The 25,528-nt window shown below is 36.2% G+C and overlaps 1 protein-coding gene across 2 annotated transcripts in view; it reads left to right on the forward strand.

The window, feature by feature from the left end:
* The window catches only part of ELOVL2 (ELOVL fatty acid elongase 2), a 73,944-nt gene that overhangs the window by 35,240 nt on the left and 13,176 nt on the right, over window positions 1-25,528 (forward strand). Inside the window, exons 2-4 of one of the 2 annotated variants that reach the window (XM_016118815.2) lie at window positions 12,563-12,626; window positions 17,258-17,445; window positions 20,526-20,603. In XM_016118815.2, the coding sequence (XP_015974301.1) occupies window positions 12,563-12,626; window positions 17,258-17,445; window positions 20,526-20,603 (330 nt within the window). The remainder of the gene's footprint in view (window positions 1-12,562; window positions 12,627-17,257; window positions 17,446-20,525; window positions 20,604-25,528) is intronic. The other variant, XM_016118816.2, reaches the window with a different exon arrangement.

Consider the following 25,528-nt stretch of genomic DNA (forward strand, 5'->3'; position numbering starts at 1 on the left):
GGTAAACCGTTAACCAGACTCACCAAGAAAAAAAAGAGAGGACCCAAATAAATAAAATCAGAAATGAAAGAGGAGAAGTGACAATTATATGCCTACAAATTGGACAATCTTGAAGAAATGGATCACTTCCTAGAAACATACGATCTTACAAGACGGAGTCAAAAAGACAGAAAATCTGAATTCGCCTTATTACTGCGGATTACTAATGAAACCAACTCAGTTAATCAAAAAACTCCCAAGAAACAAAAGTCCAGGACCAGATGGCTTCACAGGTGAACTTTAGCAAACATTCCAAGAAGAATTAACACTTATTCTTCTCAAAGTATTCCAAAATATTCAGGAGGAGAGAAGGCTCCTAACCTCATTCTATGAGGCCGCGGTTACTCTGATTCCAAAACCAGAGAAAGACATTACAGAAAAAGAGAGTTATAGGCTGATATCCCCGGTGAACATGTAAAAATCCTCAAAATATCAGCAAACAAAATTCAGCAAGACCTCAAAAGGATCATTCACCATGAGCAAGTTGGATTTATTCCTGGGATGCAAGGTTGATGCAATATCCCCAAATCAATGTGATATACCACATTAACAAATTGAGAGATAAAAGTCATATGATCCTATCAATAGATGCAGAAAAGCATTCGACAAAATCCAGCATCCATTTACATACAAAACTCTCAGCGAAGTGGGAAGAGAGGGAACATACCTCAACATGATAAAGGCCATATATGATCAACCCACGGCTAACATATTCAAAGGGGAAAAGCTAAAGGCATTTTCTGTAAGAGCAGGAACAAGACAAGTATGTCTGCCTTCACCATGTTGATTCCACAGTATTGGAAGCCCTAGCCACAGCAATCAGATAAGAAAGTGAAATAAAAGACATCCACATTGGAAAGGAAGAAGTAAAACTGTCCTTATTTGCAGAAGACATGGTACTTACTATATAGAGAGAACCCTAAATATTCCATCAACAAAACTGGTAGTACTGATAAATGAATTCGGTGAAGTTGTAGGATACAAAATTAATATTCAGAAATTGGATGCATTTTTATACACCAATAATGAACTATCAGAAAGAGAAATTAAGAAAACAATCTCATTTACAGTTGTATCAAAAACAATAAAATACTTTGCAATCAATTTAACCAAGGAGGTTAAAAAAAAAAAAAAAAAGCTGTACTTGGAAAATTGTAAGTCATTGAAGAAAGCAATTGAAGACAATTCGAATAAATGGAATCATATACTGTGCTCATGATAGGAAGAATTAATATCGTTAAAATGTTCATAGTACCCAAAGCAATCTATAGATTCAATGCAATCCCTACCAAAATTCCAATGGCATTTTTCACAGAACTAGAACAAATAATTCTAAAATGTATAAGGACCCTAAAAGACCCTGAATAGCCATAGCAATCTTGCGAAACAAAGAGGAAGCTTGGAGATATCACACTACCTGATATCAAACTACACTACAAGGCTATAGTAATCAAAACAGCATAGTACTGGCATGAAAACACACATAAATCAATAGAACAGAATGGAGCCTAGAAATAAATCTTTACCTGTACAGTCATTTAATCTGTGGCAAAAGAGGCAAGAATATACAATAGGGTAAAGATCATCTCTTTAATAAATGCTGTTGGAAAAACTGGAGAGATATGTGCAAAAAAAAAAATGAATCTGGACCACCTTCTTACACCATTTACAAGAATAAACTCAACATTGATTAAAGACTTAAATGTAAGACCTGAAATCATAAAACTTCTGGAAGAAAACATAGGCAGTAAACTCTGATATTTCTATTAGTAATTTTTTTCTGATATATCTCCTTGAGTAAGGGAAACAAAAAGAAAAAAGAAAAACAAATGGGACTACATCAATCTAAAAAGTTTCTGCACAGCTCAGGAACCATCAACAAAATGGAAAGCCAGACTACTGAATAGGGTAAGGTATTTGCCTATGATACTATCTATAATCTATAAAGACCTCCTACAACTCAACACCAAAAAAAAAAAATCCAATTAAAAAATGGGCAGAGGACCTAAACAGGCATTTCTCCGAAGAGTACACACATATAGTCAGTAGATATATGAAAAGATGTTCAACATCACTAATCATCAAAGAAATGAAAATTAAAACCACAATGAGCTACCACCTTGCACCTGTCAGAATGGCTATCATCAATAAGTCAACAAACAATTGTTGGCGAGGAGGCGGAGGAGAAAAGGGAACCCTTGGCCACTGTTGGTGGGATAGCAAGTTGGTATAGCCACTATGAAAAATAGTTTGGAGATTCCTCAAAATTAGAACTACCTTTTGACCCAACAATCACACTTCTGGGTATTTATCCAAAGAAAACCAAAATACTCCAGAAGATTTATGGATCCCTGTGTTCAGTGCAACACTATTACAGTAGCCATGATATGGAAGTAACCTAAGGGTCTATCAATAGATGATTAGATAAAGAAATTATGGCACATTAACAATGGAGTATTACTCCAATAAGTAAATAAAATTTTACCATTTGTAATGACAGGATGGACCTAGAGGGTATAATGCTGAGTGAAATAAGTCAGAGAAGGACAAATACCATATGATTTCACTTATACACTGAATTCAAGGAACAAAAGAAAGAAACAAATTAAATGAGAATGACTCCCAGTTATAGAGAACAAATGTAATTGCCAAATGGGAGGGGGAATTGAGGGCTGTGTGACAAAGGTGAAGAATGAAGTACAAATTAGTTGTTACAAAACAGTCACAGTGATGTAGAGTACAGCGTAGGGAATATAGTCAATAATGTAATAACTACATTTAGTGTCAGGTTGGTACTAATTGGGAGCACTTCATATATTATGCAACTTTTTATTAGTAATTTGAATATCAGTACCAAATTTTTAAAATATACTAAACCTAAAGAGACAACAAATTATATATATATATATATATATATATATATATATATATATATATATATATATATATTTAGAAATTTGGATAATCTTATCACAGCGCAAAGGTGGGGCTGAAATGAAGATAAATTCAAAAGTGATAAAAGTTTAATATTGTATTTAAGTTTTTTAAAAAATCCGTTATATGATTGGTAGGGCTTGAATTTGACAGTAAGTAACATGAAAAGTACCAGATGGTATTTGTTGACAAGGACTAACTGATGTAATGTGCCGGTGCAGTCTTATACTTTAATGGAAATAATAGCTTGATCAAAAGAGGCCACCAGTCTTTCTGTATTCCTTGAGTAAGCCACTTTCAGGAAATGTATTCAGATACAGCAAATGTAAGAAAAAATACAGTCAAACCCATGATTTTATTTCTGTTTGGAGCAACGTAGACACTGACTAAGTGGGTTTGTATAGACAATTACTAAAATGCCTATGAAACGAATAGTGATATAATTAGTATAAAACAGATTCGAATTTTATAGAGAAGAAAAACAGAATACTTTGTAGATTTGTAAAAAGTAAGCAAGAATGTAGTAGCTTTATAGTAGAAGTACATCAGAAAACTAATAGCTTCACTGATAATCTGGCTTTCAGGAGACCCTGGTCTAAATCATCGCTACTCAAAATGTGGTCTGTAGACCAGTAGTGTTAACATCGTTTGGGAGCTTGGGAGAGATGCAAACTTTGAGCCCCTTCTAGACCAATGGAATGAAAGTTTGTATTTTAACAAGGTCCTCAGGTGACTTTATCATTAAAGTTTAAGAACATGAAAAACTCTGAACTTTAAGTGTATTCAATCAAAGCTTTCTAAAGTTATAAACATGATGTCTCCAACCTTTTATATCTTTTTAAAGCATAATGCAGTAATTTGGGTAAGTAATAAGAAAAATGAAGGACAATATAATAGTGATGGCTTATTACATTGTCCTTCCAGGCAATTCCATCATTCTTACATTTTTATATTTTTAAATGTTTTTAGTATGGATTGAAATGATGACATAATTCCTAGGTTAGCAAAATATTTTAAGATATAGAAAAATAAGATTACTAAGATCCCATAGTGTATCTTAAATTTATAAAAGGGTCCACTGGACTCATATGTTAACTGCAAGATAGAATAAGTTTTTTCTGTTTTTAAAATATATAAACAGATTTTTTTCTTTATTCTTTGGAAGAATGACATGTCAATAAAAAAGAAAGTAAAAAACTAAAACATGTTCAGTATTCCCTGATGATATACTGATTGTTGAATGTTAAGGATCTTTCAAAATATATTGGAAGCAGATCACATATATTAAAGTATAGCTAAGGATGCAATAAATGTAAACATCAAGTGACTACCGTGAAGGTTTAGAAGAGCTTCATCAATCCATATAATAAATATGAAGTGCCCATTTTGTGCCAGGCATTGTTATTAGAATTGAGGATAAAATGGACGATTAGAGCTTGTATTTATTAGAGGACCCAGACAATAAAAATCAACTAGTGGAAATTTGTGTGTAGATTAAGTGCTATAAGGAAAAATAGAGTAGGTAAGGAAATGGAGAATGATTCTGCACCACAGACTAGGATGCCACAAAGCAGATGCTTTCTCCCTCTTTGTAGTTAGGCTCATGAGACATGGATCAGGGAAACATGTTAGGAGCTGCTATTTGACCAGACACTGAAGGACTTGAGATAGGGAGAAATGTGGGGGAAGTGGAATATAACAAAGCTGCAGTACTATTTTATGTCCTAAAAAACAATTCATGTCATCAATTGAGTGAGACTTTCCTGCAGTGTCAGCAAATAAAATCAGTCCCTATTTTCTTCAGTAGCGTAGTGCCCTGAAATGTACTACAGCACAAGAATGTGAGTGTGAGCTCTGCCAAAGCCCATTCTCTTCTATTCCAGCTCTGAAACCTTTCAATCTGAAGGTATACAAAGATGGATTGTTACTGAACTTTGTTCAGGTTTCACACAACAATACCACTGGAGCTCACAGCCTCAATTTCTGCATATGTAAACTGGGAAAAATTTCCAAATTGAAAAGCTTTCATAAAAATCATATAATAAATATCAAATGTCTGGCACACATTGTTAGATAGACAGGAGCTATTCTTACCAACCATTATAGTTAGTTCATTTTCCTTTCTTCTAGATACTTTGACTGTCCTGATTAAATTGATATAAGACAGATTAACAGGAGAAAAACTAATTTCATATGTATGGGAGCACCATAAAGAATATGAGAAAGTGTCCACAGCTGGCATGTTTTATACCTTTAAGGCAGGGAAACAATAACTTTGTGAAGAATCAATAAGACAAAGGGGTTTAGGCTCGGAAAAGCAAATTAATGAAGTAACAAGGCTTGTTTGTCTAGTCTTCTTCTGCCCTAAAATCCCTATCTGGTGATAAGAATGCCTTCTACCCTTTTCACATGGGAGATTTACGTCCTGCTTCAGGAGAAAAAGGGGAGTCAGTGTCCTTCCTGTACCAGTTGTTTCTTAAGCAACTGTAATTTAAAAAGTGACATATTCTGCTGTCCTTCAATTTATATCTGTCATAAAATGTGGTAACCAAGTATAAATGTTCCACAGATTCTTCAATACCTTAGTTTCAATCTTATGAAAATTATTCTATAACATAATAACAATTAAGGGTTACCATGAATAAAGAAATACCTATTGCCTACCCTCAGCCTAACTTAGTGCATTGCTCCCTCCAGAGTATAGTAGTGGGAGGTCAAGAAGTTATGTGGGTTGGCCTCTCAAAGGCAGTGTAGAGGTATGAGTGTAAAATAAGCACAAATATATATCATGTGAAGTCAGTGCATGAAAGCCAATAGTTTTGTCTTTTAGCCATCTTCCAAACTTCCTAGTTGTGTTCACAAGTGCGAACACATTTTGACTCTTCAAATATATTAGAGAATGGAGTAAGGGTTTGGATACTATGTCCTCTTCCAGACTTAACAGTCTGTTTTGTTATCGTAATGGCTTTAGCTCATTTTAAAAAGCAGTGAGGAAGGGAGTTGGTGGTGGGAAATAACTATTCCAAGTAAATAAGTGTCATTAAAAATGTTCTGTAAAACTATATCAACAAAATAGGACTAGCACCAAGATTTTGAGTCACTGGATTTTGATACAACATGGTGCCTATGGTAGATATATACCAAAAATGATAAAATGCCTAAACGTGAAGGAATGCCAAGGAGGAGGAATGTGTGAAGGAGGGAGGAAAGGAAGGAAGCAGGGGAAGGGAAGAGAGGCAGGGAAAAGTGGAACAAAGGCTGTAAAGGGAAGAAAGAAAGGAATAGAAGAACATAAGAGAGGGAACAAGGAAAGAAGCAAGAGAGAAAAGAGGGAAGAAGGAAAGAAATTTAAAAAACCTGGAGTTCTATCATTTAGAGATCAGAGAAACCACAGACCGAGTTTTTGCAATAGGGTTTATTTCTGCTTTGCTTCCTGTTTTAGCTTTCGTAGAATAGTCCTTAATCATGGTGCTGATAATTCTGATTGCAAGACTGCTTTTGCTGAAGAAAATCTGACTTTTCACGGTGTTCAGGATGAGGCGGTACCAACAGCGATCACAGAGTTTGTATGTTCACGAACAGACCAGGAAATGGCTTTCTGTTTGAGATGCCCCGCTTCATGTTGAGCTCCAACTAATGCAATTAGGGCTGAGTGGGAATCCCAGTCAGCAGCATGGTGGCAAAAACCTAGGTGTGCACTTTATGGCTCTCCTATTTCCCAGTATTCTCAGAGAACAGCTGAGGCAGGAGTGCATGGTGAGCCAATCCACCAGTCTTGGGAGTTGCATGTCACATGACCAGGTAGAAGGAGCAGGTGCAGATCACCATGCTATTATGCAGCACTGCTCCTGGTGGTAAGGATGAACATGGTGCGAGTGTTGGTTACGGCAGTTACAGTGGATGTGATGAGATGAGTGGAGGCCAGCTTGCTCTGAGCTATCGGTCTTTAGTCAAATGCATTTCTGGTGATCTTGATTCTTTTCTGTAAATGCTACTTTCCAAATAAAATTATTTCTCTTCAGCAAGAAGAACATCTCGAGCATACTTTGTAGTGCAGGTCAGCTAGCTACAAGTTCTCTCACTTATGCATATATGAAAATATCCTTATTTCATCCTCATTTTTGAAAGATATTCTCCCCTCCCCTGAAGTCCCCAAGCAACTATGATTTGCTTTCTGTCATATACACTTTATATTTTCTACAGTTTCATGTAAATGGAAATATTTAGTGTGTACTCTCTTTGTCTAGCCTCTTTAATGAAGCTTCATAATTTTGAGATCCATATGTGTGTGCATCAGTAGTTCACTCCTTTATATTGCTGAATTGTAGTTCATTGTATGACTATACCACAGTTTATCCATTAACCTGTTGATGAGTAATTAGGAGGTTTTCATTTTCAGTGATTATAAGTAAAGCTGCCATGAATATTTGTGTATAAGTCATTGCATGGGTATATGCTTTATTTTCTCTTTAAACACCCAGGAATAGCATGTTGGATCCTAGCTGAATGTTTATGTTTTTACTAAACTACTACACTGTTTTTCCAATGTGGTTGTACATTACTTTTTTACATTTTTTTTTTTTTACGTTATTGCCAGATGTGGTAAGCAATCAGAAATACACAATTAAATAAGGCCCTTCTTGCTTCCAATTTTTCCATCCTTCAGCTATTGCTATAAACAGCCACGAATTGAATTCAAAGTCATAGAACATAGTCTTTACTATGTGGGCAAGGAGAAATCACTAAAGTTGTCCTAGATGTGAGCCCAGAGAATTTTGGCAAAGAATTCTGTGGGCTGGGGTACTTGAAACATTGTCTGGAGGAAGGGAAGCTGTGACCATAGATAAGCATTTCACTTGTCTCAAAGGATTTTTCCCCCTTTGTATTTTGCCATCTGACATGGTGCTTGCACATAGTAATGTTCAGATAATTTGTTAATGAATCAGTAAATTAAACTGAAAGAATGGAATGCCCCTTCTCATTCATCTATCTCTGTTCTCTCTTCACATCATCCCCTCTCACTTTTCTTTTGGCTCTTCTCCTGTGACTACATTTCTGCAAGATTATAGAAGTAATACAAGCTTTCTGACTTTTAATTAGAGATTTCGATGATCTACAGATGTTTGAAAATGGATTTTGAACCTTAGCAAATATACTGAAAAAGTTTAAACATTTGTGGGTGGATGTGGCAATGAAAGAAAGATTTCGCTGGTATTTGTATGAGGGTGGGTACATCAGTAAAGTTAACATTTTGCTCAAGAACAAGAGATCTAGACAGATCCGCCCTGTTCTAATGGCAACAAAAATCGCATTCTGTCACACTGAGATGTTAAGTAACTGACCCTTCTCAAGATCTCCAAAAATATCCTTCATAGAACCTAAAGATAACACTGTTTAAAAACTTTCAAGCTTTATTTATTTAGCCCAGGTACTTTTTATAGAGATATTAGGAAATAATAGAGTTCCTAATATACTGGCCAGCAGTAGTAGATACTAGTAAATGTTAGTCTCGTCTCCTTATCCTCCTCCCTAAAGTTCCCAAAGACCTAAGTTTCCTCGAAATTTCTCTCAGAATTGTCTCACAGTGTGGTGGTTAAAATTTGGGAAGAATATCTCAGCTGAGGTGGTTCCCCTGTGAGGAATGAGGGGACTCATCGCAGGGTTCCAGTGCCAGGGAGAGAAGTCCTCAAAACTTTTGGCTGCGAAAACCAGTGGAGATTGTGGCTGAGTGAGACAGAAGGCTTCTAGAGTCCCAGGAATTCTCTTAAAGGGCCTGCGCAGGGACTTACTTGTCCATGGACTTTCTTGCTAACAGACTCACTTGCTCTGACCTGCAGCACTGGGGCAGCAGCTCGAAAGGCCCCAGGGAAATATAGGGGAAGAACTGAATTATCTGGCTTCAGGGCAAGGGCTAGAGTGGCAGCTTTCTCCCAGAAGAAGTGCTAGCAGAAGCCATTGTTCCTTTGTTGAGCCCTCCCACTATCCAGCATGCAGATGTAGATGGATGTGATATATCTATATCCTCAGCCTAGCTAACATAACACCGTTGACCCCTCTTCCCTGATGATTCTCTGAGATTCTACCCCACCCAACTTGCAGGCCCACCCAAGCCACTTTGAATGGCAGTTCTATACAAATGGTCTGTCTTGGCTCATGCTTTAGACTTTTCTAAAATCTCTCAAAGGTTCATGTACCCCAAACACGCATCATCTGGCCTGGGTATGCCCTGTACCTCTTGTTAAGTAGCCCCAAGCACAACACTAGCAGCAGCTGGCCTTGGTTTACAGCTTAGCCTCTCCCAGGCAACTCCAAACCCAGCACAAGTAGCAATCATCTGCAGATCACTTTGTAGCTCATACCAAGTGCCCCTAGGCAGGGCACAGGCAACAGCTGACCTTGTCTTGCACCAGAGCCCCTCCCAAGAGCCCCAGAACCAACACATGCAGTAGCTAGCTTCAAACCACATCAGAGCACTACCCAAAGACCTCTACAAATGACACACCTAAAGGCCAGACTGGGCAGGCACTAGAGCCCTGCTAAAGCAAATCTTACTCCATAGGGTCAGCCCTGCTTCTCCACTGTAGTTATCGCCGGTCTTCACAACAAATCAGCCTGAAGGTCAATCCCTCCCATTGATATACCAACAGCAACCAAGACTCAAATATAGTAGGCAGGCCCACACAGCCCCAACAAGGGGCATACCTGTAGCACACAGCTCAGGTGACCGGAGAGACTGTGCCACTGGGTCCCACAGGACATATATTCTACATAATACATAGAAACAAACACAGGGAAGCAGCCAAAATGGGGAGACAAACATGCACCAAATGAAAGAACAGAACAAAGCTCTAGAAGAAGCACTAAACAAAATGGAGACAAGGAGTCTACCAGCGTTTAAAATACTGGTTATAAGGATGCTCAAAGATCTCAGCGAGAACTTCAGCAAAGAGACAAGAAATGTAAAAATGGAGATAGAAAATAAGAACTAGTCAGAAATGAAATATAATAAATGGAGAATACATTAGAATAAACCAATAGTAGATTAGATGAAGCGGAAGATTGAAGCAACTGTTTAGAAGATAAGGTAGCAGAAAACACCCAATCAGAACAGAAAGAAAATAAAAGAATCCAAAAAAGTGAAAATAGTTCAAGGGCCCTTTGGAACAACATCAAGTATAAGAACATTCTTATCATAGGAATATCAGAAAAAAGAAGAGAGAGAGCAAGAAATTGGAAAACTACTTAGAGAAAAGACAACCTGGTGAAGGAAATAGACATACAAGCCCAGGAAGGGCAGAGAGTCTGAAACAAGATGAACTCAAACAGGTCCACACCAAGATGTATCATAATCAAAATGCCAGATATTAAAGACAAAGAGAGAATCTTAAAAACAGCAAGAAAGACATTAAGTTATCTACAAGGGAGCACCATAAGACTGTCAGCTGACGTCTCAACAGAAACTTGGCTGGCCAGAAGGGATTGGCAGGAAATACTCAAAGTGAGGAAAAGCAAGGACCTACAACCAAGATTACTCTACCCAGCAAAGCTATCATTTAGAATCAAAGGACAGATAAAGAGCTTCTCAGACAAGAAAAAGCTAAAGGAAGTGTTAAAAAGATGGAGGAGAAATGTAAATAATAAAATGGGAACTACATATCTATCAACAATTCCTTTTAGTGTAAATGGATTAAATGTTCCAATCAAAAGACATAGGGTGGCTGAATGGATAAGAAAACAAGACACTTACATATACTGCCTATAAGAGACTCAGTTTAGATCAAAACACATACACAGATTGAAAGTAAAGAGAGGGAAAAAGATATTTCATGAAAACAAAAATGAGAAAAACAAAGCTAGAGTGGCAATACTTACACCTGACAAAATAGATTTTAAAACAAAGGCTCTGTCAAAGGACAAAGAAACCCAAAACACTACTTCAAATGGATATGTGCATTGATAGATTTATTGTAGCATTATTTACAATAGCCAGGATATGAAGTCAACCTGGGTGTCCGTCAATGGATAACTAGGTAAAGATGATGTGGTACATATATACAATGGACTATTACTCAGCCAAAAGAATAAATAATATGAAATCTTGCCATCTGCAAAATGGATGGACCGAGAGGTATTGTGCTGAATGGAGTAAGTCAGACAGAAAAAGAAATGTCATATGATTTCACTTTTACGCAGAATCTTAAAAACAAAGTAAATGAAAAACAAAACAGAAACAAACTCAGATGTTGCCAAATGGGAGGGGGTTGGGGGAATGGGTGGAAAAAAGGAAAGGGATTAAGGCGTACAAGTTGGTAGTTACAAAATACTTATTGGGGATATAAAGTATAGCATAAGGAGCATAGTAGTATCGTAATAACTATGTATGGCATCAGATGGGTGCTAGATTTATCAGGTGATCACTTCATAAGTTATATAAATGCCAAATCACTGTGCTGTATTCCTGAAACTAATATAATATTGTATGTCAACTATAATTGAACAATAAAAAATTCCAAAGTACATAAAAAAGAAAAATTTCTCAGGATCAAAGTCACCAATAAGGAATAAGTCCAAATGGTGTGTGCCAGTAACCAAACACGTACTTCTTCTTTTCAGATGCCAGTAAATTAATTCTCCTCTTTAGCACTTGCGCTTTTTTTGAGAATGGGGTATTTTTGCACTCCCACTATCGATTATAGAGAACATTTTCTGTGAACTTCTGGGAGTTGTCATTCTCATATATAGCCAGGGGCCAATCCATGGGCCCCAAATCCTTATCAAAGATCTCTTTCTCAGGAACATTGGGGAAAGCGCTGTATCTTCTCTTTGCTTGAAAAGGTGCTACAGACCTTTGTAGAGGGGTAGGGAACACCTTAGCTATTTTGAGCAGTGCGATAGCAGACCAGCATGAATAGCTAAATCAAGAGCCAAAAGCCAGTTTATCAACCTTAAGAATCTGAGCAAAAATTCTTCAATCCCAATTTGAATTCAGTTAAAGTGGCAATAATTCGATGTACCCTAGTGGCACTATTTATTGTAATATTAAATAGATGCTAATTATTAAAAAGTTTTGTAAATAAAATATAAAGGTGATGGGAAAAAATGGCTATAATTCTTAATTTCATTATTTGAAAAACAAGCCCCCTTTAAAGCTTTAGATTCAGCTTTGTGATACAATTCAGCTATATTTTCATTTAATAATTACATCATACCCTGCAGGAATAGACATTCCCTGTCGCATACAACTCCTATTAAGTGCAACAATAGAAGTTGCTTATGGGAGTGTTTATAACCCTAAGCATTTTAGATGGAAATGGAAGTAAAGTCAATAACTCTTCAATGTTTGAATATGAAAAGCCTGTTTTCAGGAATCCTCTTGCCTAAGGAAATGAAAGAGGAATCATTTCCTTCCAAATCCTTGCAGGCTTGTGAGAGGTGGGGTCACTTTTACTGATTTACTTTTTTTAAGTCTTTGCAGTCAAAAGTCCTTGAAACTAGGACCCTTGGAGATTCTGTGAACTGCATATTGTCGATAGTGGTTTGTTTTGAGAGTTTCCAAAACCCACTTAAATCATTTTTTAATTTTTTTTAGGAGCACCTAAAGGCTTTTGATGACAAAGTCAATGCTTTTTTGGACAACATGTTTGGACCTCGAGGTAAGTGAGCTACTTGAGAACTTAATGTAGAAGGAACACAGTATTTAGTTACAGAAGATTATATCACTTCTGGTGTCTTCAAAACAGCCTTTAACACTGAGAGACTTAACTTCCCTCACCTTTGATATCCTTCTCCTAGAATATACAGAAGTCCTCATTTCTCCTGCTCAGCCTCTCCTGGGATTAAAGTTCTGGGAGTGAGAAGCAGGAATAGAATGCAGTGCAATAATTTCCTTTGGTGTCTCTCTCTAGCTACCAAAGTTACTAAAAACTGTTCTCCAAAGTAGGCTGTAGCTTTCCTTCTGAATATATTCTACTTCTGTCTCTACCGCCCATTCACCACTACCTTCCTCACATGCATAGTCATGTATAATCTTGCTTCCCTTATAAGTATTGACAGATTCTCTTTAAATATGTGTGAGCTTTTTCTGCCCAGGGCCATTAGGTTGAGCTTCTAAACTCTCAGTCATTCCTCCATTACCAGTCACTTAGACTACTAGAGTGCGCCAATTGATATATATTTAATGACTCTTTCCCCGTTAATTCAGCACTAAGTCATTATAAGGTGCCTTAACTAGTCTCCCTTTTTCCAATCATTTATTGTTAGCTGGAATAATACTCTAAAAGCCTAAAACATAGTATGGTACTCTAGCTTAACACTTATCAATGTCTTCCCAGTGTCCTTAGATTTTGTATCATGGACTACATACCCTTGGATTATTTAGCCCAGCTACTTCTCTAACAGTAAGCACCATTCTTCCTCATTCGCTTTGACATCTGACATCTTTTAATTCCTCAAATATGTAAAATTCTTTCATATGCTGCTCCTTGAGCCTGGAATTCCTCCCCGCTATCTTCTACTCCATCCCACAATATAGTGAGCCCCTTCTCATACTTCAGGTATCAGCTTAAATGTTACCTTCTCAAGTAGGCTTTCCCTAACAAAGATATCAGGGAATTGCCCTTCTAAAGGAGCCCCCTTCTTATTTTCTATTCCAACCTTTTTATTTCCTTCATACACATTATTGTTATTAATAGCTCCTTCTCCCCTGAGGGCAAGAACCATGACTGTTAATCTCCAGTGCTTATTACAGTTCCAGGAACATATTAGGTACTATATATTTTGCAAATAAATAAATTCTAAACAATATGTTTTGTTTTACTTGAGCCTTGGTGGTTCACAAAGCTGTGAAAAATCTGCAAGTTATTTCCTCAGCACTATTGGGTGGGGGGAGGGAGGAAATGATGTTTCCTATTCCTAAAGTCTTTTAACAGAATCACTTAAAGATTATTTAGCCCACTCTCCAGTTTCTGTACAGGCTCTAAACTATTTTAAGTCATTCTAAGTGAATACCTATTTATATAGTTCTAATAAAATGATATTCTGTGATTGTATAGGGCTTTTTAAAAAATGCTTTCACATAGTCTGGTTTTATTTTTTCCATTTTATCCTTGTGATGATCCATTGGGATAGGCAGGATGGGATACCTGTATCTCATACCATACTTTATTTAATATGATCTCTGCCTTACAGTTCTAGTGGGCAGTGTAGAGGGTGTAATGCTTTAACTTGGTCTTGGAGGGTTTTTTGGTGATTGGCTTTCTACTTGACACTTCCACTAGTGAGTTAAGTAAGTCTCCCTAAGCCAGCTTCACACTGAACTTTGCTGTCAGTAAGATCTTCATGATCTGGAATTATGTGGGTATGGGATCAATTAAGGCTTGGATTACAATTATTTACTCAGCTTTGGTCATTTTTATGGACATTTCCTCTGTAGAGAAAGAGACCGTAAGGTTGACAGTTGGCCAATGTACTAGGTGATCTCCACAATGACAGATAGCCTGGCATCCGGGTCATCGCAAATCCTTATCCCCTTCCTAAAAGTGGCACAAGCTTCAGTTGACTGGCAAGCCACCTAATAAGCTTCTTGGTGTCCCCGAGTCTTTTCTGATTTTACCTACACCATATCATCAAGTGAAATTCTGGGCAAATATCTGACACACATGCAGAGCTAACACTTCTCAAGCCCAAAGATAATCTTGTCATGAGTATTTGTTCCCATCCTTTGGTTGGAACACTTATGACCCTCCATAACAGTTGTGGCAAATTTTTATAGGACCATGAAATAAGAAAATGAAAAACTTCAGGTGCTGTGTTAGTTTTTCAATATGTGCTTGACTCAGTGTGCCAATTGATGTATCTTCAATGACAGTTTCCTCTCAAATCAGCATTAAATGGATATGTTATAAGTGAGACAAAGTAGAAATATAAGACCTAGTCTCTCTCTCGTGGAGCATATACTGTAGTTGGGAGGGTAAAACTAGCACATCTGAAACAATTGGAAAGCCATGACGTAAACCATGTGTATTAGTTTCCTAGGGCTTCAGTAACAAAGTGCCACTAACTGCATGGGTTGAAACAACAGCAGTTTATTCTCTTACAGTTCTGGAGGCTACAAGTTTGAAATCAAGATGTTGGGATGGCCATGTACCATCTGAGGTTCTAGGGAAGAATCTGTTCCATGCCTTTCTCCTAACTTCTGGTAGATTCCAGGAATCTTTGGCATCCTTTGGTTTGTAGATGTATCACTCCAGTCTCTTCCTCTGTCTTCACATGGTGTTCTCTTTGTGTCCCTGAATCCAAATCTCCCCTTATAAGGATACCAATCACCTGGTTAGGGCCCAGCCTAATCCAGTATGATTTCATCTTAACTTGATCACATCTGCCAAGACTCTATGTCTAAATAAGGCCCAAATCACAGATAACAGAAGTTAGGACTGGAACATCTTTTTAGGGAACACAGTTCAACCCATTACACCATAAAAGGAAGTAGCTGGTTACCCTATGTGGCTCAATTTTTCTCAAATGTAAACCGGGGGTAACAATATCACCTTTATGTCTATTACCTTAACTGTGGTGATGGCATCACAGATATTTACATATGTCCAAACTCATCAAATTGTACACATTATATATGTGCAGGATTCTGTAATCAAGGATACCTCAATAAAGCTGTTAAAAATAATATATCTAATAATACTTTGAGAGTTAAATAAATTAATACATGTAAAAGGCTTGAGAATAGTGTATAGCAAAGAATTAGTGCTCAGTAAATGTTATTTATAACAGTATATAGCCATAATAACATTATAAAATGATAATTTTTTGTCATGCTGATGAGAAGCTATAGTTAACAAAAAGAACAGTAGGAAATGGCTCCCTTCAGAAGGCAGTACCTTTATCTGAGTATTAAAGAGATGAGTAGGACTTAGATACGGAGAAAAACATTAGGAAGTGGCACAAACTTTTATGAGAGATAATTATGAGCTAATTGTATGAAAGGTAATATCTGTGAGTCATATGAATGTTCCTTTCTTACCTTTTTTATCTCTATCACAAATGGGAGAAGTTTACAGAATAAGTAATGGGGTAGAGCTTGAGAAGACACTTTCCACAGCAATGGCACTCTGTAGGGTGGGGTGTTTTAAAGAGAGACTGGGGTAGATGGAGTAGGGTAGAGCAATGTACGTGCCAGTATGTTATAACTAAACAGAAGTGTTATTCCTCAGGATTCTTATTAGAATAGATGGAATAGAAACAGGGACTGAGATTGGGAGAACCTCAGATAGCAAGAAAAGGGCATTATCTTTTGGAGAAACCATCTCCTTACAACTGTACTGACAGATTAAACACAGCTTGCATTTTTTATAATTCTGGGCCAAATCATTATTTTTATTTAAACAACAATTTTTTAAAAAGCAAAATAGAGAACAAAAGTCATTTTGTACCTACAACTATTTTCAGGTGTTTCTAATTATAGATCTGTTATGTATGTTTTGTTTAGGTTTTTAAATTTTCACTTTCCGGAGGAAGACATTCTTGATCTGTTTAGATCCTTGCCTCCTGGCTGTTTGTTCTTCTAGTGCATGGTCAGGTTTGGGTCCTTGGCTTTATTTTCTGCTCTCAGTTCTGAAGCATCAGTCCTCAGGCTTTGCCTTCACTGTCTTCAGCTGTCCTGCTTGCATCCCATTGCTCTGTTTGGATCAACTGAACTCTAAACCCATTCCTGGTTTACTGCACAACAATCCTAGGCAAATTCCAGGGAGTGTGAGTTTTAGGAATTAGGGTACAGTATCATTATGCTTTCTTTCCTGTCTCCTTGAAGCTTCTCCGTAGGAGGTAGCAGCAAGGTATGACACACCAGAAGTCAGATGTGAATTTAAATCCTGATTCTGCTGCCAACTATTGTATAGCTTTTTGCAAGTTACTAAAGCTTTCTGAGCTGTCTTATCATCCATAAAATGGCATAACATACTTTATATTTTACTGAGTTAAATAAATAAATACAGTAACTGTTCAAAAGTAGACATTCAAGAACTGTTACTTTCCACCTTCATTACCTTTTCCTGTCATTCAGGGTTCCCCTTAAGCCCTGTTTGCTCCGTGAAACCTTCTTTAAATTCTACTGGTTTCTTCTTCTTAACAATAACCCAAATTCAGCTTCTTTTATGCTGTGTCATTTTGTTCTCTGTTGTATCTGATATGCACAAATAAAATGTACGTGCCAATATGTTATAACTAAACAGAAGTGTTATTCCTCAGGATTCTCACTGTATGTGTTTCTTTTCAGATTCTCGAGTCAGAGGATGGTTCATGTTGGACTCTTACCTTCCTACCTTTTTTCTTACTGTCATATATCTACTTTCAATATGGCTGGGCAACAAATATATGAAGAACAGACCTGCTCTTTCCCTTAGGGGTATCCTCACCTTGTATAATCTCGGAATCACACTTCTCTCCATGTACATGCTGGCAGAGGTAAGTGTTTCTGTAGCTTAATCTGGAGTTGAGAGATTTTTAGAAGCAATTAAAGCTAGCACACTGGAACTGTCCAAGGTTATCACTACTGTTCTTTAAGAGTTTGAGAACTTGTTCCAGCCTTTAATATTATTACTATTACTTCCAAAAGCCCAAAAAGCCTTTGTTTCTAACTTGAATTGTCTTATCCCAATTTAGGCTTCTTTCTTGGGCCCTGAGTCTCTCACTGTAATTTAAAACACAACTTAGATCTGAATGGGCCTTTAAAGATCATATGTTATAATTTTCTCCTTTTACGGATTATGATACTGAGGTTTAGAAAAGTTACATGATTTGCCTGAGAATAAACAGCTGTTGAGTAACAGAGTATTTTTTTAAATACCAAATGCAGTTAGTTTGACTAAAATAGATATATAGTATCCTTTAAAGAATACTCCCTGCCTCTTTGGGCTACTGCAGTAGCGCCATAGTTGTTTCTTAGGACTGACTTCTGGAGGCCTGAGTTGACATTCCAGCTCAACTCTAGCTGCCCTCATTACATCATGTACTCCCTATTTCTTTGTAAAGTGTCAAACCCAAGTAATTTTACAAGAAAAAAAAGAAAGAAATTGTCCTGCCTTAGAACCAAAGGCCTAGGAAGGAGGGAGGGAGCGATGGAAGTAGAAAGGGAGAGAAGGAGGTGGGGAGGAAAGAGAGAGGGAGAGGGAGAATGAGAATGAATAAACAAACATAAAACCTTTTTAAGGAAAAATTAGGATAAAATCATATAAATTATAAATGGCTGCTAATGGCACAAGTATAGATAGCTGTTTTGTTGGTGTCCTTGAATTCTAAAAAAAATAAATCCTTGACTAAAATATAGGCCGTCTCACCCATAGTCTAATCTGTTCATTTGTCTAATAAAATCCACCATTCTAATAATGATTAACAACCATTACCTTAAATGACTGCAATAAAACTCCAATAATGGAATTTTAGGCATCAGTCAGAGTGCAAGAAGTGAGATTTGGAATTAGGAAAGCCATGCCAACAGCTCTAAAATTATACGCATAGGTGCTCGCTAATTTACCTAACTCTGAAAGGGGAATTTTTATTTTAGGTTCTTTACTAGGTGAATTTTAGTTCACTAGGAGAGTTTGTGAGGTATTAATTTATGGACTTAATTTCTTTATATACTCTTCATTGGATTGTTGTCAGAAGTAGCAGCCGCATCATAAGGGCCAGCCTGTCGGTCTGACTATATTGGAAGCTCCAATAACTGCCAGAAACTTTGGTGTAGTGGAGTCAGAAGATCTGAATTCATGTGTCAGCTTTGTCACTTTATCTAATTTTAGAGGAGTTACTTAGGAGTTAGGAGTTATTCTGAACCTTAGTCAACTTATCTTTGAAATTGAGACATGATATTTGTCCAGCTGAACTCATGAGTTAGATGTGAGGATTAATCAGTTCTGTTTAGCTAACATGCAGTGAGCACTTAGGAGGTGCTGAGAAGTGTACTAAGCCCAGGGGATACAGAGATAGACAGAGTTTCGGTACTTCAAATGCTCACAAACAAGTATAAGTAGGAGTTAGTAAGTGTGGAAGGATTTGTACATTTTAAAGGGAATATTAGTCACCATTAACAAAAACAACAGTTTAGTGTTTGAACAATCAAGTAAATGGTTTCTGTCTTTTAGGGAGAACATCTGCACTGAGCCAATTCTCTTTTATGAATTTTATACACTGCATATCCACTGTTTCTCTTCTCACATTTTTATATCTCTTGGTTCAAAAATCACTACTGTCACTTGCATCCTATCTACCTCTGATTGTAAATTTTCAGAGCAGAAATAAGATCTTTTCTTTGACACTTTTGGGGTACATTCCATAGACATCAGTCAAGTGATAGGTTGAATTAATCTTGCTAATTTGTTATGTATGCCCTGGCCTAATGTTTGCTTAGTACCAGAAATTACTGCTAAAATTATTATCAGGATAGTGGAGTAAAAACAAGGGTTATAAAACATTCTAAATGTTTTTAGTGGTTCATCTCTTTTTAATGTTCAGTTCATTATCATCCCATCCTTCCCTGATCTGTATATATATTTTAACAGTTCTATACCTTTACCCATATCTGATAAGCAAAAGAAAATAGTAGGTTTTACATATACTTATGTAAATCAAAGCCAAATATCTTATATTCTAGAGTTTTAAGTTTCTTCAGTAATAATGGGAAGGGAGAAAACTTTTGTAGAATTTTCCACAAAGAATAAAAAAGTTCATTTTCTTATGTTGATGTGGAAAGAACACTAGATAAGGAATGAGAAGGTCTGAATTCTAATCATTGTTCTACCACTTAAGCAAATCATTTACTTATGTATTTACTGAGTACTTTTTATATTCCAGGCATGGGTCAAAGAAATGTAGATAGAGATAAGCAAAAAAGGAAACATTTTATGGGGCTTTTTGGTTTTTGAATATGGGGAATATAGACATTAACCAATTTCAGCTACATAAATGATTGATTAGCATGTTACCATAAATAAATAAATTACATAAATGATTGATTACCATGTTACCATAAATAAATAAATGGCTTAAGAACCTTTCTGAGTCCTAGTTTACATATTTGTAAAATAATAATAAATATGTACTTCATAAAATTAAGATAATCAAATAAGATAAATATGTATGTATAAGCCAGTATAAGGTATTATTAAAATTTTAGTATCATTTCCTCACATTTCTTTACATTTAATTCTACATTTTACTCATGGAAACATATGACAAGATAATTCCTTACGCTGAGGAATAATTTTGTTATTCAAATGATAGCTAAATCCTGTTTCTTTTTAGATTTAATTTTTAAAAAGGTCAGAAGTAAATTACATTAAGAAATATAACCATTGATATTAATTCATGGCAAGAGTTAAATAACTTGATATTTATTTGTATTTGAGGACAGGATTGAGTCAAACTCAATCCTGGGAAGTTTCTACTCAAACCCAGAATAGATACCAATTAGAAATATGGATGGGAAATTCAGTTTTGTCCAAATTCTTATGTTGATTCCCCACCTTCCTTTCTTGATTCTTTGGCAGCTTATTCTCTCCAGTTGGGAAGGAGGCTACAACTTACAGTGTCAGGACCTTGCCAGTGCAGGGAAAGCTGACATCCGGGTGAGTCATGAAAGCAAATTAACCATCTTTAAACTTTTCTCATTGAAAAGGAGAAATCACTTTCTCCTTCTAGATATGAGAATAGGGGCTGGGATTAGATAAGGAAGTACTCCTGTTCTAATAGAAACGTTTGGTGTCAAAAATGTTTTCCAAATGTCCAACTATGGAAAACTGAATAAACCATAGTACATCCATTAAATGGATCCCTTTCAAAATGGAATGAGAAAGGTCTTTGTGCTATTATAGAGTCATCTCCAGGATAATATTCACCTGGCACTGTACATAGTTATGACAGTATTATTGACTATATTCCCTATGCTGTACTTCACATCCCCATGACTATTTTATAACTACCAGTTTGTACTTCATCGTCCCTTCAACTTTTCTGCGCAGCCCCCTAACCTACCTCCAATATGGCAATCATCAAATTTATTTATGAGCCTGTTTCAGTTATATTAGTTTATTTTGTTTTTTAGGTTCCAAATGTTAGTGGGATCATATGGTAGTTGTCTTTCTCTGATTTATTTCACTTAGCATAATACTTTCTAGGTCAATCCATGTTGTTGCAAATAGTAAGATTTTTTTCCCTATGCCTAAGTAATATTTCATTGTATTTATGTACCACATCTTTATTATCCATTAATCTATTGATGTACATGTAGGTTGCTTCCACATCTTGGCTATTATAAAAAGCACTGAAGTAAACATAGAGGTGCACATGTCTTTTTAAATTAGTGTTTTGGATTTCTTCAGATAAGTACCCAGAAGAATTTCTCAGTCATTAGGTACTTCTGTTTTTAATTTTTTAAGGAACCTTCAAACTTTTTTCTTTGTGGCTGTACGAATTTGCAATCCCACCAACAATGTATGAGGGCTCCCTTTTCTCCACATCCTCACCAACAGTTGTTTTTTGATTTATTGATAGCCATTATGACAGGTGTCAGGTTATATCTCATTGTGGTTTTAATCTGCATTTCTCTGATAATTACTGAGTTTGAGTATCTTTTCATCTATTAGCCATCTACATTTCCTCTTTGGAGAAACTTCTATTCAGGTCTTCTGCCCATTTTTAATTGGATTTTTTTGTCGTTGAGTTGTATGATTTCTTTATATATTTTGAATATTAACCTCTGATCAGATTTATCATAAAGGAATATCTTACCCTATTCAGTGGTTTGGCTTTTCATTTTGTTGATAATTTCCTCTGTGAAAAAACATTTTAGTTTGATGTAGTCCCATTTGTTCATTTTTCCTTTTATTTCCCTTGCTCAAGGAGATATATCAAAAAAAAAAAAAAAACTAATAGCAATATCAGAGTTTACCACTTAGGTTTTCTTCTAGAGGTTTTATGATTTCAGGTCTTACATTTAAGTCTTTAATCTATGTTGAGTTTATTCTTGTAAATGGTGTAAGAAGGTGGTCCAGATTCATTTTTTTGCACATATCTGTCCAGTTTTGCCAACACCATTTATTGAAGAGACTGTCTTTACCTTATTGTATATTCTTGCCTCTTTTGTCACAGTTTAAATGACCATACAGGTATGGATTTATTTCTGGGCTCCATTCTGTTCTATTGATCTATGTCAGAACCATGTTGTTTTGATTACTATGGTCTTGTAGTGTAGTTTGATATCAGATAGTGTGATGCCTTCAAGTTTCCTCTTTTTTTCTCAAGATTTCTATGGCTATTCAGGGTCTTTTAGGGTCCTTATAAATTTTAGAATTATTTGTTCTAGTTCTGTGAAAAATGCCATTGGAATTTTGGTAGGGATTGCATTGAATCTATAGATTCCTTTGGGTGCTATGAACATTTTAACGATATTAATTCTTCCTATCATGAGCACAGTATATGATTTCATTTATTCGAATTGTCTTCAATTGCTTTCTTCAATGACTTACAACTTTCCAAGTATGGCTTTTTTAATTTATTTATTTTTTACCTCCTTGGTTAAGTTGATTGCAAAGTATTTTATTGTTTTTGATACAACTGTAAGTGAGATTATTTTCTTAATTTCTCTTTCTGATAGTTCATTATTGGTGTATAAAAATGCATCCAATTTCTGAATATTAATTTTGTATCCTACAACTTCACTGAATTCATTTATCAGTACTACCAGTTTTGTTGATGGAATATTTAGGGTTCTCTCTATATAGTAAGTACCATGTCTTCTGCAAATAAGGACAGTCTTACTTCTTCCTTTCCAATGTGGATGTCTTTTATTTCACTTTCTTATCTGATTGCTGTGGCTAGGGCTTCCAATACTGTGGAATCAACATGGTGAAGGCAGACATACTTGTCTTGTTCCTGCTCTTATGGAAAGCGCGTTTAGCTTTTCCCCTTTGAATATGTTAGCTGTGGGTTGATCATATATGGCCTTTATCATGTTGAGGTATGTTCCCTCTCTTCCCACTTCGCTGAGAGTTTTGTATGTAAATGGATGCTGGATTTTGCCGAATGCTTTTCTGCATCTATTGATAGGATCATATGACTTTTATCTCTCAATTTGTTAATGTGGTATATCACATTGATTTGGGGATATTGCATCAACCTTGCATCCCAGGAATAAATCCAACTTGCTCATGGTGAATGATCCTTTTGAGGTCTTGCTGAATTTTGTTTGCTGATATTTTGAGGATTTTTACATGTTCACCGGGGATATCAGCCTATAACTCTCTTTTTCTGTAATGTCTTTCTCTGGTTTTGGAATCAGAGTAACCGCGGCCTCATAGAATGAGGTTAGGAGCCTTCTCTCCTCCTGAATATTTTGGAATACTTTGAGAAGAATAAGTGTTAATTCTTCTCGGAATGTTTGCTAAAGTTCACCTGTGAAGCCATCTGGTCCTGGACTTTTGTTTCTTTGGAGTTTTTTGATTAACTGAGTTGGTTTCATTAGTAATCGGCAGTAATCGGCGAATTCAGATTTTCTGTCTTTTTGACTCGGTCTTGTAAGATCGTATGTTTCTAGGAAGTGATCCATTTCTTCAAGATTGTCCAATTTGTAGGCATATAATTGTCACTTCTCCTCTTTCATTTCTGATTTTATTTGGGTCCTCTCTTTTTTTTCTTGGTGAGTCTGGTTAACGGTTTACCAATTTTGTTTATCTCTTCAAAGAACCAGCTCTTGGTTTCACTGGTCTTTTGTATTGTTTTTTAAGACTGTTTTGTTTATTTCCACTCTGATCTTTATCATTTCCTTCCTTCCACTCACTTCAAGCTTTGTTGTTCTTTTTCTGGTTCCTTTAGGGGTAAGGTTAGGTTGTTTGAGAGTTTTCTTGTTTCTCGAGGTAGGCCTGTCTTTCTATGAGTTTCCCTTTCAGGACTGCTTTTGCTGTGTCCCATAAATTTTGGGTCAATTGTGTGTCCATTTTAATTTGTCTCTAGGTATCTCTTGATTTCTTCCTGGATCTCATTGTTAACCCATTCATTGTTTAGTAGCATTTTATTTAGCCTCCAAGTGTTTGTGTCTTTTTCAGTTTTCTTCGTGTAATTGATTTATAGTTTTAAACATTGTGGTCAGAGAAGACAGTTGATATGATTTCGGTCTTCTTAAATTTGCCGAGACTTGTTTTGTGGTCTAACATGCGGTCTATCGCGGAAAAATTCTCCACGTGCACTTGAGAAGAATGTATATTCTGCTGCTTTGAAGTGAAACACTCTGAAAATATCAATTAAATCCATCTGGTCTAGAGTGTCATCTAAGGCTACTGTTTCCTTTTTGATATTCTGTCTGGAAGACATGTCCGTTGGTGTCAATGGGGTGTTAAAGTGTCCTTCTGTGACTGTATTGCTGTCAATCCCTCCCTTTATGTCAGTCAATAATTGCTTTATACATTTAGGTGTTCCTATGTTGGGTGCATATGTTTACTAGGGTCCTCTTGTACTGACCTGTTTATTATTATGCAAGGCCCTTCTTCGTCTCTTATTACAGCCTTTGTTTTAAAGACTATTTTGTCTGATATAAGTATTGCTACCCCAGGTTGTTTTTCCATTCCATTTGCATAAAATGTCATTTTCCATTCCTTTATTTTTAGTCTGTGTGTCTTTCAATCTGAAATGAATCTCTCATAGACAGCATATGTGTGGATCTCATTTTATCCATTCAGCTTTTGATTGAAGCATTTAATCCATTTACATTTAAAGTGATTATTGATAGGTACATAGTTATTGTCATTTTATTATTCATATTATGTTTTCCCCCCTTCTTTTAACAGAATCTCTTCACATTTTTTGTAATACTAGGTTGGTTGTGATGAACCCCTTTAGCTTATTCCTGTCTGGAAAGCTCTTTATCTCACCTTCAGTTTAATTGATAGCCTTGCTGGATAGAGTGGTCTTGGTTGTAGAATGGTGTAGGTTCATTTCTCATTACTTCGAATATTTCTTGCCAATCTCTTCTGGCCTGCAAAGTTTCTGTTGAGAAATCAGCTGGTGGTCTTATGGGAGCTACCTGGTAAGTAACTAGCTGCTCTTCTTTTGCTGCTTTTAGGATTCTCTGTTTGGCCTTTAATCTTCACCATTTCCATGTGGTCTGTCTTGGTGTTAAGTCTGTTTGAGTTCATCTTGTTTGGGACTCTTTGCGCTTCCAGGACATGTATGTTGATTTCCTTAACCAGATTAGGTAAATTTTCAGTGATTATTTCTTCATACATGTTCTCAATCCTTGCTCTCTCTCCTCTCTTAGTGGTACCTCTACAATGTGGATGTTGGTGTGCTTAATGCTGTCTAGAAGTCTTTTAACTTTCCTCATTTTTAAAAAAATTATGTTCCAATTGAGAGTTTTATCCTCGTCTTCCAACTCACTGATTCGGTCCTCTGCTTCATCTAAACTACAGTAGATTGTTTCTGATAAATACTTCAATTCTTGTGTTCATTTCTGACCAATTCTTTTGTATGGTTTCTTGTCCTTTTTTATGCATACTATCCC

Source organism: Rousettus aegyptiacus, unplaced genomic scaffold (assembly GCF_014176215.1).
Source record: "Rousettus aegyptiacus isolate mRouAeg1 unplaced genomic scaffold, mRouAeg1.p scaffold_m13_p_1, whole genome shotgun sequence".
In the NCBI taxonomy this organism is placed as follows: domain Eukaryota; kingdom Metazoa; phylum Chordata; class Mammalia; order Chiroptera; family Pteropodidae; genus Rousettus; species Rousettus aegyptiacus.